We start from the raw sequence: 14,243 nt of genomic DNA, 5'->3' as shown, positions 1-14,243 counted from the left end.
TAAACATTGTTTATTGCAGAGGGTTAGAGGGTAAAATAGTAAGAGCAATAGCACAATGATCTGTGAGAGGTGAAGGAAAACATTTGTCATTTATTAAATGTACTTAATATCAAGGTATCATTTCAAATAGACTGCTTGTTATTAACCTATAAGCTCATTTTGTAGCTTTGGTGTTGAGATCAGATCAAAAGATTAGGAAAAATCAGATTGTTAAAAGAGCGTGTTGAGTTCGGTGGTAATTTTGCCGCACTATTCACCTGGAACCACATCAAAGTAACTTATTAGCTAAAGCTTTGACGAGCAATATTCGCTCTTTTATTGTGAAGCCCAAGCGGAAGTGTAGGTTTTCACTTCCCAAGGTCATGTGGTACGGCTACACCATTTGGATAAACCACATTAAAGAGTATCATTCTGTAGCTGGAACAGCACAGAATGGCGGCGTCTACGACACCAGCGGTGCCAGAGCAAACTGTTCGAACTGCTTTATCGGGAGATGCTGACGCTCCTTTTATCGAGCACTTTAATCCGATGCAGTACAGCCCGAATGAGACCTTTAAGGAGAAATGTATGAGAAAATCCAAGCAGAATCCGTTCGTCCCGATAGGTGAGTTGCACAAGCAGCAGAGCAACGTAAAGCGCTTGTCCTTGATTTTGTCATTTGATCAAATTGTTTACGAGTTTTTATGCTGCTGCGTTTTAATGTTCACCACACATTCAGCTGAGGACGGTGAGAAATAATATGAGGAGCCGAGAAACACACGTTAGGCCGGGTGTTAAATGTCCGTGTGATATTTAACCATGTTTTAAAGTTTAAAAGCAGTTTACTACGTTCATTCTATGTTCCAACACTGCTGTAGCCCACGACACTACTGCATCTGCCTCTACGTCACTTGACGAAAAACAATTACGCAGTTACTTGCGTTCACCTCCTGATTAATTATATTGAATCGAGTGTTTTATGTGAGCAAGAGGTTCCTTTAACACTTGTATCACTTTCACTTTAGATTTCAAATATGGTCTCGTCTCACACTTGCTCTTAATTTTCACCTTTGTCTTGTTTAACTATCTTCATGTCACAAAACTAAGCTATGGAGAAACTCTGCTTCTTGTTAGCATTTAGATGACTGGCTGAACAATTCGTTATGGAAACCTGTTTCCACCACTTGAACACTTGTAAAACAGTTGAATGAAAATAAATAGTTGTTACCAGAGGTTGCCTAATTGGTTTGGCTGATATTACACATTGTTGTTGTTGTTGATGAATACATGTATGTTTTTGCTAACCATCTGTGGTCAAGCTGTCCAGTACCTGTGCATTGTTCTGTAATTTTCTGTCTGTTCTCCAGGTTGTTTGGCAACAGCCGGCGTATTGATGTATGGCCTCCGTGCCTTCCACCAAGGGAATACCAAGAGCTCCCAGATGTTGATGAGGGGACGTATTGCTGCTCAAGGCTTCACTGTGGTCGCCATCATTGTTGGCGTCTTAGCTACAGCTCTGAGATCCAAGGAATGAAAAAGTACCACACATCTGCCATCAACCATCCAGTTAACCACCATATTTTGCTTTAACTTGGACTGATCATATTGGCTGAATGACATTGTCCACATAAGTATACTATACCATAACAGTCCATATTATCCTTCAGCCTGTCACTAAAGGAACGCGAAGTGCAAGGAAGCAAGGTGGACTCAACTGTTATTGTGCCATGATAGTACGTGGTATAAATGTGGAAAAAAAAATGTCCCTTGCTGTCCCTGCCCTGTCAATTAAATAATATATATATATATATATACCTGATTATTTGCCCTCATATATTAACATGGTGTCGTGTGTTATCTGACATAAAACATCACACTTACAACAGTATTCTGGGGACATCAATTTCTTAAACAACCTTTATTCAACATTCATTGAAAGAAAAAAGAAAAACAATCACAGGGAGTTTATTGTGAAGTTTGTATAGAATTGGCTGGTTTGAGCAAATTGAAATGAGAGGATGTTAGATTTAGACACACGCAGACCCAACATCCATTTTGAACTCTCAGACCATGGCTCATGATAAAAAGAATAACAGACCTGTGCTGAGGAATTGGTGGATGTGTGTGAGACACTCGTGAAGATAAAACAAACATGACTTTCTCTTGTGTATTTGGACATTGATTAATGGATCTGTGTTAATGCTAACAAAGGTGAGAAAATTAATCAAATCCTGCCAGTTTCCCAACAGCAGTCATGGTGGTCTTCATGAGTTTGTGCCTGAGAGTTTGAAAGGATGAATGATGCCACTGGGCCTCACATTTTCACCATTTAATGGACAGGTTAATCTGGGATTCAAGTGATTATCTCCAGGGTATTTGGATTGGCATCAGTCTTCGCCAGTAAATATTTTAAGACAAAAGATAAATGATCATACTACAAGTATTTGATTTTCCAGTTCCCTTTTAACATTCTCTTCATCGGGACCCTTTCTCTCCAAGTAGGCAACATGTGAAACAATGTGCGGACATCACTGCTGACAATCTATTAATTTCTGTTTTTAAAATATAAAAAAACATGTAGTGTAACACAAGATGGTGCATAAACCCTTTGCTGAGAAAAGCAGTGAAATGAGAAACTGCCCCGCTGTAAATCATGTGACGATTAAGATGTTAGCAGAGACTGAGCAGAAATCTTTGGTTGTCGGTTGTTGTTGTTTTTTTGCTGAAATCTAATTGAAGAGAAAATCCCTCTGGATAAATACTCTAAGTGTAGTAAGAGTGAGATCAAAAAGGCCATAAGCATAAAACGTATGAGAGAAAAATATGCTAATCTTAACTAGGATTATAACACAAGAAAAGTTAAATGTTTATAATTGTATAATGATGAGGCACAAGTGTTTACAATCTAATTCTTAACTATGCTCAGTCAGTGTTTGACATTGACCACAATGCAAATTCTGAAAACTAAAAATGTTGGCAGAGACGTGCAATAAAGTTGACCTAAAAACATTCTCTAAGTTAAAAGGGAAGGAACATACTTAAGTTAACAGTAACAATATTTTCTTATGCATTACCAAGTTTTACTCACAAGAGAGAGAGAGAAGAGTGTGTTATTGAGTATAACTGGTGTAAAGCAAAGTTTTTTAAAAGGTTAAAAACATACCAGTAATATTATGGAAAATGGCGTACAAACTCTTGTGATGTAACTGAAAAGGCAATGTTACTAGAACAAACATCTCCCTGCAGCCTGCTTCAGCGGACTAGAGGTGTCTGTTTGAGAGAGATGAGGACTGAACGCAGTCGAGAAACGTCCTTTGCCTGTTTGTTGGTTTTGGGATTGAAGTCGCAGAGACGGGCTACTCTCTCCCACTCTGTTCCAGTCGGACTCTCGCCATCACTCTCTGCCAGGAAAGCCTCCTCTGATGCTCTACGGGTGGTTGGGAAGACAAGGTAATGAGAAAGTTGAGTTGCACTACCTCAGAGCAAACTGCCTGAGCCAAACATGCGTAAAATCCACGATAACTTCATGCATTTTATTTATACCAACCCCACTTTATTGGAGGTCTGTTTACTTAACAAACAAAAGTCCATGAATAAGCCTTCAACACAGGTCATTTTAGTGCCCAGGCATGCACCAGATAAAAATCCACTGATGTTCACTTACATTATACACAACACTTAAAAATGCATAAACCTACACAAAGCCTATAACATCAGATTTGGGTTGTTTGTAGAAAGCCTTGTCAGCAATCCTAGCACACAGGCAAGGCCAAGAAAGCAGGAAAAAGGAGAAAGGAGAACAGTTTTCAGTGTCAAACAACAAGCAGAGAAAAGTTAGGATCTGTATCAAAAGGATTATGCCAGCCACTGAGAAACAGTTCCAATGAGTGCTTTGAATGTAAACGGATCTAAAACGAATTACTATCAGCCTGGACAACTGTGATATATTGTTGATAATAAACAAGCTTGGCACTGAAACGCATTTCAGTAACATACTGTGCCAGAATGAATAAAAGTGTGACATGAACTTTGCATTTATCCCAAACAGAAAGCTATGCCTCGTGTGTAATTGTCCATAATATTAAGTGGAATTGTCTCCCAGTGCTTTCACAGACACAGAGGAAGAAACTAGAGAAAACTAGAGTCACAGATGCAGATTGATACCGTGCCAGACTTGGGCAGAGTCTGTTGGAAAGTTTAAGAGAAGAACAGGTCAGCTTGGTCAAGAAAAGGATGCAATATATTTGTGAGTATAACAACGACTACAACCAGAATAGAAATATAATCTAAAGTAAATAAAGACTGTCTTAATATAAAACACAGAACACTGTGTAAAAACAGTTGTTCCTACTGAGAAAAATGACTGCCAATATGTCACTTTAGAATTACTGTGCTGAAAGTAAAGTGCTCATGTCGTGATAATAGCCTCGTCACATCATAATGACAAACCAACTGTTACATCTCTGCATGTTAACAAGGGCCGTGTCAGACACTGACCTGTTGTTGACCTTGTTCTTTTCCATCTGCTCAGTCTGGTGCACATGCCAGTCCTCCAGCTCCTTTTTGGCCTTTTCTTTCCACTCTGCCTCTGCTGCCTTGGATGCTGTGTCTGTTCAGCATTCAGCGGGACAACAGAGTGTCAGAGTCATAGCTTCACCAATGGAGAGGTGCAATTAAAAGAACTAATGTAACAAGATCTGAGTGTGACATAATTAGATGTGCTGCATCATTCATCGAAAAGGCAAAGACGTGTTTAAAAATGATTTGATCACAGATACATTTCACCTATAAAGTGAAAAAAGTGCATTATACAGCGTGACAAAGTTTTCCGATAAAAATATATTTGCTGACCTAATGCCTCAAGGCGTGTCTTCTGCTCTTCCCTCCATTTGCGTAAACTCTCCGGCTCTTGTCTCTGAATATCCACCTGAGCAATGGCTGCATAGTTGTCTGTTGGACCATTGGATTCCTGTCATATACGAAACAGTTAGTATGTTTTAAACAATTCAGAATCAGTACAACTTTAATGTAGAGCTGAAACAATTACTCGATTATAGATTATTCATCGATAACTAAATCAATCGTCAACTATTTTGATAATTGATTCATATTTTCTGGTTTCTTTGTTCCATTTTTACAAAGAAATCATTAAAAACTGAATCATTTTGGTTTGTGGACAAAACAAGACATTGGAGAACATCATTTCCAGGTCCGCTGATCAACATTTTTTTATATTTTCTAACATTTGATTGTGAAAATAATCGTCAGTTTAATCGATTATGAAAAGTGCATTCAAGTGCAGCTACAGCTTGAACTTGAATGTCTGTCACGACAAAATCAACTTTGACAAGGCTCATAAACCTCTTTGTAATTCTAGTAAAATACACAGTGTAAAACAAATTAACATAAAAGTATACATGTTTTTTAACTGTCAAACTTTTTCTTCATCTTAGAGACACCAAACACAGGCATCTGTTCGGTAAACATTTCCACAAGGAAGAGACAGCGATAGAGAGCGAGAGAATTTGAGCAACAGGACGTTCTAAATGCACCATGCTTACCTGAAACAGGTCTCCATTCAGCGTGGCGGGCTCGTCTTCAAAACCGTCTAACATTGTGATAAGAAAACAAAGTTTCAAGTCAAGATGGGCTTCTTTGAGTTCTCCACAGAGCCACTCTTCTTCGTCACCTGGGTAAACCTATGCTGTTGACTTGACCCCTTCACATTGAACTGTAGTATGATGAAGGAGTGTCGATCTGTCTTGAATGCTTAAGAAATGCTGCAGCACCTGTTCTGACACTGATGTCGTCTTGAGGCTGAGTCAGTTCACCAGACTGGATTTTCCGGTAAAGTGCAAACACCTAGCGTCTGTCATTACTACTACAAAATAAAACCGGGTGCTCTTTACAGAATCCAGTCATGTTTCTCAGTAGAAAAACAAATGAAAATTGCTTCGTCCGCAGTGATACTGTAAACATACACAAAGCCCCATCCAAAGTGCTCTTTGTGTTATTTTTAAGCTTTAATACCTATCACTGTGAGTAGGGTTAAAGTGTAACATGGGCTTTCATCAGTGACAGAAAGGAAACACACTGCCTTGTCTTCATTTACAAGAGGTGTTGAAACGTGGCTGAGCTGTGTCATTAGGTTATTTTCTATTTATTCATCCAGAATTGTCTTTGTTCTTTCCTTTGATTGTTTTGTTTTCCCCTGGAAAGTCATGGAAAGGTGCTACATGAATTCAATATTATTATTTTTTATTTATTTAAATTGATCATGTAATCATTTGTATGCTCTCGGCAGGTCAGATATAGTCGTCGTTTGTTTTTAAATAAACCTTATAATCTTTTGTCTGAAATGGAATTGTTAAACATTTTATTATTAGCAGTATGGCTTATGTTCTTAACACATTAGCTAGTTTGAATTAAAACGCGTGTCATTGCTATAAAAGAACTTGGTGCTCAATAAAATTTCACAGACTAAACAACGCTTCGTAATTATAGCGTATTTTCGTGTTGTTAACATAATTGTCCTGTTCAGTAATTAGTTAATAGCATATTAACGTTGACTAACGTGCTGTCAGTAAGCTAGCTAAGCGAACCACACAGCTAACACTGCATTTATATAACAGTAGATGTGCAGAGTAGACTCATTGTAAAGTGAGTAAACAACACTGTGGTGCTGTTATTGACACAGTGGGCGAGGTCACTATTCTCCCGAACTGAACTCAAGTTTAGCTTTTGTTAGCTGCTGGGCTTGCTAGCATGTTAGCTAAGTTATAAACTTGCCATAGCTGGTAGGTTGGGGCTGAGCCGGCTGGTGGCCGTTCGCTCCTTCCAGCTCCCCAAAGCCGTCACCGTCACCGTCGTTGTCGCCGTCGTTGTCGCCGTCGCCGTCGTTCTCTATCCCCGCGATCTCGCTCTCCTGTTGAGCCAGGAAAGCTGCGGCCGGGTCCTCTTCAGTCGTGTGGGCTCCGTTGTCGGCCATCTTCCACAGAAGTGTTGACAAGTTAAACCGAGCTTGATTGCTAGCTAATGTCAAAAGCCGAAGGCCAACCGTTTTGCCACGTTAATAACAAATGATAATGTTCAATGTCACTCGAATATCAGCGGTGCAGAGTATGCTAGCATGGGTACAGCATTAATAATAGTACAGTATGTTTAAAAAACAAAAGGTTCGACATCAGGTCCTCAGTGCTTGTTCATGATGCCTTCACTTGTTCGGCACTGACACAGTGTTGATGATGATGGTGAATCAGGGGAGAAGCAGGGCAGCACCTCCGGCTACCAGAGTTTACTTCTTTTGTTGTAGTGTGGCTCCATCTGCTGGTCTTCTGCTGCATCCTTACTTTGTCAGGGACTACTATTACACTTTTACATGCACTACTACTGCTGCTGCTGCTGCTGTTATTAGATATCATCTTGTAAAGCGTTTTTTTTTATTATGATATATATGTCTGAGAGTTTTTCAATTAATTTTATTTGTACTGTACATAGTAAAACATAAACCGTTACAATATTTTAGAGAAAAGAGAAAATTCCCACAACATTAGGCATCGTTGAAGAGAGATTATCATCTGCCTAGACCGGTTGGGGTGAAAGGAGATGTGGGATACAGAGGAGAGGTGAGGCGAGGTAGAGACAAGAGACAGAGAGACCAGGAGCAGATACAGCAGAACGGTTGTATCAGGTTATAGGTTTAGACAGGACAGTTCTGAATCAGTTATTACATGTTTATATTTCTACAGTGTTGTTTATACAAGCAGTAGCAGAGATTGCTGATAAAACAAAACATGAACGAACAAGGTTAATGACATGTAATAAAATCATATGCATACCCAGAGTGTGAGGTAGTGAGTGTGAGTGCGCCACAGAATTGCCCCCAGCAGTCTGGATCTATAGCAGCGTAACGTTCCCTGAGTCAGCCCTAACTATACTCAACAAAAATATAAACGGACAAACTTGAAATGGTGAACAAAAATAGAATGTCATGACATTTGCTCAGATTCTTGATGCATTTGTTTATGGAATGATTTGTTTTGCTCAAACCCAGTAGTCCAGTGTCACTTGGCCACTCCTATTGAGTATTTCAACTCACCAGAGTCATGGAGCATGGCAGAGTGGTGGTCAATATGCGTGACCAGTACACAGACACTCCTTATGGTCTGGTCAATAAAAGGGCACACCAAAATGTGGACTTTTGTCACTTGTCAATATGCCACAGATTCAGTGAGGAGATTACAGGGACTCACGGACACTTGCGCGATTTAAAGTAACTTCAGAATATTAACAGACATGTATGAGTTTGTTGTGTGTAATGTTTTGTGCTGAGAATTACAAAACACTGTGCACTTGGCTTGTACAAGTTATGATTCTAAACAAAAGTATGCAACATCCTTTTCCTGGTCTACTCACTCTCATTGGTTCGTGCGGGGTTCTGCTCTGTTCAGATATACATCTCAAACATGTATAATACGATTTGAAATTGGGAAGAATTTGATGCATTTGATGATGTTAAAATCGTGTCTGTTAATCCCTCACATTTACAGGATAATTTGATCAGATAATGTGTTCAATTCAGCCTAAAATCGGAAGACACCCACGATTGTCGGAAGGGCCAGATTGGGAACTAAATCTGCCCAATTATCCTGTAGTGTGGGGCAGGCTGAATCAATGGACTTTGGTGCGGGGAGTGAGTGATTTGAAGAACATAATTTTCCATCTGGAAAAGTTACAATTTTAAATTGTATAGAGTCAATAGGTGTTAAAGGCTTTTGTTAAAGGGCTGAAATCTGTTTTTCCCTTTGTCTCTGCATGCAGCCACATTATCAGCGACAGAGATATGAGTGCTGCTCTGTGTGGTGAGGTCAGTCAGTGTCAGTAATGTGTCAATAATACGTCATACAGCCACACGTCAAAACTATCCCTTTAAAGCAGGGGTGTCAAACTCATAGTTCAGGGGGCCACATACAACAGCATAATTTGATCTCAAGTGGGACGGACCAGTAAAATAGTAGCATAATAACCTATGAAGAAGAACTCCACATTTTTCCCTTTGTTTTACATTTAATGAAGTGTCTTTTTACTAAACATATTATGAACAACCTGACATTTCTTGAGAATAATAAAGTGCAATTTCACCAATATCATGCCAAAGTTCACATGTGCATTACAACATATGGATAACAGTGGATCTACAAAGGCACAAAACATTTAGTCACAGGTATCTGGAACTAAAAAATATAGTATTTAGCAAAGTTTCGCAAATTCATCCAGATTGGACTCACTGATGAGCCGATTCTGGCCCACAGGCCGTATGTTTGACACCCCTGATTTGAAGTGATTGTGAAGTGTTGTAATGTAACTAAGTACAAATACTTTATTACTGTACTTAAGTACAAAATGCACATATCTGTACTTAACTTTGTTAATTACATTCCGAGCGACTTTTATTTTACTCCACTACATTTGCTCTTACCATCTTTGTTACTCCCAAATAAAATAAGAAGAGTTGGTATTTACTGTAAATAGCACTTTTTTTCACCTCAACGAGCTTGGACACGCATGGATCAGAAATTGAACCCACAACCTTCCAATTGAGAGACAACTCGCCCTACCACTGAGCCACCACTTTTTTTATACATTTACTTCTAAAACTTAAAGGTGCCATATGTAAGAATGTGGCCAAAAACGGTTACTACATTCAAATTCAAAATACCGAGGTACTTACGTTTCGTTTTCTGACGTAACTGGCAACCCATGGTTGCTCGGCAGCTGAGACTCTACTGACCGCAATGATTGGTAGACGGCGGTAGGTGGCGCCACATGCCAAAACATGATTTCAAAACATAAACATGATTTGCAGTCTGCAAAAGATTTTTTTAATGCAAATATTTTGTCTGTACTGTTGTTGTTGGTGAGTTCAGTTTGTTATATGAACATTATTCCTGAGTCTTTGTGACATATTAGGAGGATTTTATGGCCAGTTGCTTTAGATTTATTACATAATGCACCTTTAAGTGACGTTGAAGTCACTTTAATATTATTATATCAATATAATAATATTATTCATATTCAAGTCAATTTCTGGTAAGATACTTTTACTCAATTATCCCTTTAGACTGGTGATTACACACTGATATAAACATATTTATGTGTAATACATTGAGTTTCTGTCAATAAAACATCCTAAATATCACACACACAATACTTTTACTAACTTACACGTTTAAATGGGTTAAACTACTGCATCACACTGACACAGGTACACTCACAAGGTTGTGATATCGACACCAGACACCTTAGATATTGAGTATATTGGGTCATCCTCAGTGATAATGACTGAGAGCTGGACGCTAAACAAACTGTGCAGCTCTCGCCTCTCAGAGTGCAGCAGAGAGTGTGGACCATGTGACCGGTGACGTTTGCGTGGAGTCGTCCTCGTAAAAGAGAGTTTGAGGGAATGATCGCGCTGCTGTTCACTGAGGGGATCCACCGTGGCTTCCTGACGCCCGCTTTAAGGAAGTCCGACAGTTATTAAGCCTTCTTACCCAAAGAGCGACTTCTCCTGTGCGGCGTAGACTGATCCGTGATGTCTGGCGATCACACGGAAGCACCGGAGGTGAGCTGAGGATTAGTTTGTTCAGACGTTTGGACGCATTCCTTTGTGTGGGGTGTTAACTTTCTCAAAGCCAACTTTTCCTTCCACAGAGTGACTTTATGAATAGGCTGCGTTGTGTTCTCCACATTGTAAAGGTGTTTGTTTGGCTGTTTTAGATGTGAACTACTTTACATGAGACGAGAGTTGGTCCACTTTGTTGTTTTTTCCTCATTTTCTCATTCAGCTTCCTCCTCCTTCACTTGTGAGGGTTGAATTTTCTGGAGCTGCGCACAAGTGATAGGAGACTGTAGCCTTTAATTAACCAGTGCTGATTATTATCTTGGACCTGTTGATGTGATAACAAAGTCAACTACATAAGATCATAATTGTGCAGCATAGCATGAGTTGTCAGAATATTCAAGCAGTTAATTGTGATTGTGCTTTTGAGTGCATTCAAAAATACCAAAGTGAGTGATATTATAATAAAAGCATAGTTCAAATTACTGACTGCAATAATGAAAAAAAAAAAAAAAATAGCTTGTAATCCAATCATCAGGAGTTCCTATACTAAGTGTATAGTGACACCATTGGGAAGTATAAATAGTAAGACCATTAACATCACTTTACTGAGTTGTCTTGATTAAAGAGAGTGTTTTTTATTTATTTAAATAAACTAAAATTCACCCACTGCCTTTAAAACAACTAATATTAAACCAACTGTTGTCAAAACTTGGTCATATCTAACTCACATCATCTGTTGCCACTATGGATTTGACCGTTTATTATCTCAGGCAGTGTGTAATTGATTTTCTTGTCTTCTGGACTTTATCCAAGCATGTTGAGAAGTGGCAGTAAACGGATCCAAGTGTAGGTAATTAAGTGTTGCCTGTGTATAATCTGGGGAGCGTTGACAAAAAAAGTGTTAATTGAAATGAAATGAAAATTCTTGAGGGGGATTTCATTAGCTGAGCAGATTTGCAGGTTTTTTACAGAAGAGATACTTGGCATGTTTGGGCTGCTGGCTTTTACACTGTTTTAGATGAGAACAATTTGCCCTTTTTCAGTGTAACCGCACCCCTGTTTTAAATGATATTCTCCCTGTAAGTGAGCTCATTTGATGTTGATATAATGTAATTGCTGGTTTAGTTGCGCTGTGTTCCATGCCCTCCAGAAAGAATGCAGAGGTCAGTGAGTTGTGCTGGAGTTGTGTTCACTGCCGTCGTCACCGGCTGCTGCTCTAATGCACTTTAAATCTAAAGCCTCCTTTTCATACATTTACTTTTTACGCGGTTTGACTTTTGCCAGAATATAGGAGCAGTTGATGTTGCCTCTCTCCGACCTCCTCCACCAACCCCCCCCCCCCTCGCTCTGTGACTCATGTGGGTGTTGGGCTGAAATAGTTTGGTGTAGTTTTACATTCCTTATATAGCCTCTGAGGAGCGAGGAGAGGCTCGGGCTTGCCTGTGTCACAGACAGTGCCGAGGAGGAATAGGGTTTGCCAACAGAGAGAGAGAGGGAGAGAATCTGCTTGCCCCAGCTTACTGACTCTCTAGCTCTATCCTAGGTTGGGGCTAGTGGCCGGCCCTTGAGGACAAGGTAAGGTTAGGCCTGGTGGCGTCTTGGGTTGTGTTGTGAAGGGCAACGACACCTGGTTGGGTTGAGGGCGGATTAAGAGAGGGCGGGAGTTTGGGGCTGCAGGTACAGGGGTCAGTAGCACGGGCTGTAACTCAGCAGCAAACGCAAGTGACACAGCCACATGTCTCGGGTTACTTTTGGTTCTTAAAATTAACTGGCTATTTAGTGCCATGCCATCCACTGTCAATACTCGCCCTGGTCAGATGGCTGCACTGTTGTCATGGCGGCACAGCTGTAGTCATTATGTTAATTTAAAAAAAATATATATATCAGGGCAAGTTTTTTTTTTTTAATATATAATTTAGCAAAATGGCCCTGTGTTTGATTACTTTTAATGAATAAATGATGAAGTGGTTAAAAGGAGTTTCCTGCTCCCGCTCACTGAAGGAAAGAAACTAATTGTTGATTATTGCAGCTGTTCTTAATGCCCAAGTGATTTATGAGGCTGTTTTTCTATATTGCTCATTTGTAATGGTCGTGTATACTTTGGTACACTCAAAACTGGGCCTGTGTATAAACGCTCTCTCCTCACATTATTCTGCAGTGCATGACAAACTATTTGTTTGTGTTTTGATGAATGATAGACTGTTGTGTCCTAAGAGGACCACTGGTATTGCATTGTCTTGTGCCTTGTTCAAAAAGAGAAATTCATTACGTGTACCAAAGGAAACATTTAACAGTCTTTTATGAAACGTGGTTGTTCTTAAAAACGGAAGGTATTTCAAATGTTTTAATCCATACACGCGCTGAACGTATGCTTGTGTGAGATAAATGCAAACAAGGAACAGACTGGATGGAAAAACAAATGTTTGGAGTTTGACTTAATTTAGACACTGTTTCCTCTTCTTTCTTTCTTTTTTCTTCCTCAAGGCTATGAACGTATACTCCGTAACCCTCAGCGGCCCTGCGCCCTGGGGCTTCAGGCTGCAGGGTGGCAAGGACTTCAGCATGCCCCTCACCGTGTCAAGAGTAAGAAACAGTTTTTATTCACTTTTGTACCTCTATTGCTCTCTGATCACTGTGGTCTTTGTACTATAGATAGATAGATAGATAGATAGATAGATAGATAGATAGATAGATAGATAGATAGATAGATAGATAGATAGATAGATAGATAGATACTTTCTTTATTCATCCACTGGGAGAAATTCAAGTATCCTGCAGACATAGATAATAATAGAATTAAAAAACCCAAGTATCATCTTGTTAAGTGTTTTTTTTTTTAATTCATACATGCTTTTGGATTAAAAACCTTGGCCTACTCTCAAGTCTGTTCAGTGTTCACTACAAGATGACCTCATCTGAGTCTGCATGTCATCTCTCATTTGTTACACGGGCATATTGTCGGGTTTTGTCTTCAGAATGGGGGAGTTCATTTTCATATCGGTCAAAGCCTCATCCAGGCTTTGCATTAAGAGTATTCGCACAGGTCACGCGGTGACACACTGTCGCTTGTATTGCAGGCGAGCGCAGTAGCTGCTCTCCATGTTAGGTCATTACCCTTTCGCTGAATACATTTTCAAATAAACTATTGTTGCTATTGTGGAGAGCGGCACAACCACTTTTCCAGGCCTTATAAGTACTGCACTGCTGCTTTGCCTCACAAACACACAGTCTTGCACTTGCAGACACACACACACACACACACACACACACACACACACACATGTATGCACAAGGATAAAATCATTCCAGCTTTGCTGCCAGCACACACACACACACGCACACACCATTTAATTATACACCCCTTCTCCATCGTCATTGTTATACTGCAACTAAAGAGGCCGGCGTGATCTATAAACGTTGGACTGATTCACATTTATTAATTCATGTGTTCTGTAAAAGATTTACAATGTCCTATTTCCAAAGTAATTGGGTGTTGATAGGTAATTACACAGCATTCATCTTATCCTCCCATGTTCCCCCCAATATACGCTCAGTCATTTAAATCCTGCGCAGTTAACATTTATCTGCGCTTGCCGTCCATCCTTAATTCATTTGTTAAACCTAGTCCATAATTACGACAGAA

General features: G+C 39.6%; 2 protein-coding genes across 4 annotated transcripts in view; one reads left to right on the top strand and one right to left on the bottom strand.

The window, feature by feature from the left end:
• Positions 1 to 1,876: 1,876 nt before the first annotated feature.
• On the bottom strand, positions 1,877 to 7,195 carry cltb (clathrin, light chain B). Of its 3 annotated transcripts, XM_083890596.1 has the most exons (7): positions 6,769 to 7,195; positions 5,541 to 5,587; positions 4,831 to 4,948; positions 4,477 to 4,588; positions 4,144 to 4,164; positions 3,678 to 3,731; positions 1,877 to 3,406 (listed from the first exon to the last, which is right to left on the bottom strand). In XM_083890596.1, the coding sequence occupies exons 1-7, from the start codon at positions 6,965 to 6,967 to the stop codon at positions 3,232 to 3,234; spliced, it is 726 nt and encodes a 241-aa protein (XP_083746722.1). In that variant the 5' UTR covers positions 6,968 to 7,195; the 3' UTR covers positions 1,877 to 3,231. The 3 variants fall into 3 exon arrangements, with proteins under 3 accessions (XP_083746722.1, XP_083746723.1, XP_083746724.1); XM_083890597.1 differs by lacking the exon at positions 3,678 to 3,731; XM_083890598.1 differs by lacking the exons at positions 3,678 to 3,731; positions 4,144 to 4,164.
• A 3,202-nt stretch (positions 7,196 to 10,397) lies between these two features.
• Positions 10,398 to 14,243, top strand: part of pdlim7 (PDZ and LIM domain 7) — a 49,205-nt gene continuing 45,359 nt past the window's right edge. Inside the window, exons 1-2 of the mRNA XM_083891140.1 lie at positions 10,398 to 10,600; positions 13,085 to 13,183. Of these exons, the coding sequence (XP_083747266.1) occupies positions 10,571 to 10,600; positions 13,085 to 13,183 (129 nt within the window). The 5' untranslated portion in view covers positions 10,398 to 10,570. The remainder of the gene's footprint in view (positions 10,601 to 13,084; positions 13,184 to 14,243) is intronic.

The sequence above is a fragment of the Microchirus variegatus genome, assembly GCF_963457635.1.
Source record: "Microchirus variegatus genome assembly, chromosome: 6".
In the NCBI taxonomy this organism is placed as follows: domain Eukaryota; kingdom Metazoa; phylum Chordata; class Actinopteri; order Pleuronectiformes; family Soleidae; genus Microchirus; species Microchirus variegatus.
This window is presented reverse-complemented; position numbering and strand designations above follow the sequence as displayed.

Bases quoted from the DNA above. Each gene is read 5' to 3' on its own strand.
- cltb (XM_083890596.1), bottom strand. From the start codon at position 6,967: ATGGCCGACAACGGAGCCCACACGACTGAAGAGGACCCGGCCGCAGCT. The intron at 4,589-4,830 runs GTCAGCAAATAT...AATGCTGAACAG, and splicing joins GACACGCCTTGAGGCATTAG to ACACAGCATCCAAGGCAGCA. The intron at 3,407-3,677 runs GTAGGTTTATGC...AACCACCCGTAG, and splicing joins TCTGATGTTATAGGCTTTGT to AGCATCAGAGGAGGCTTTCC.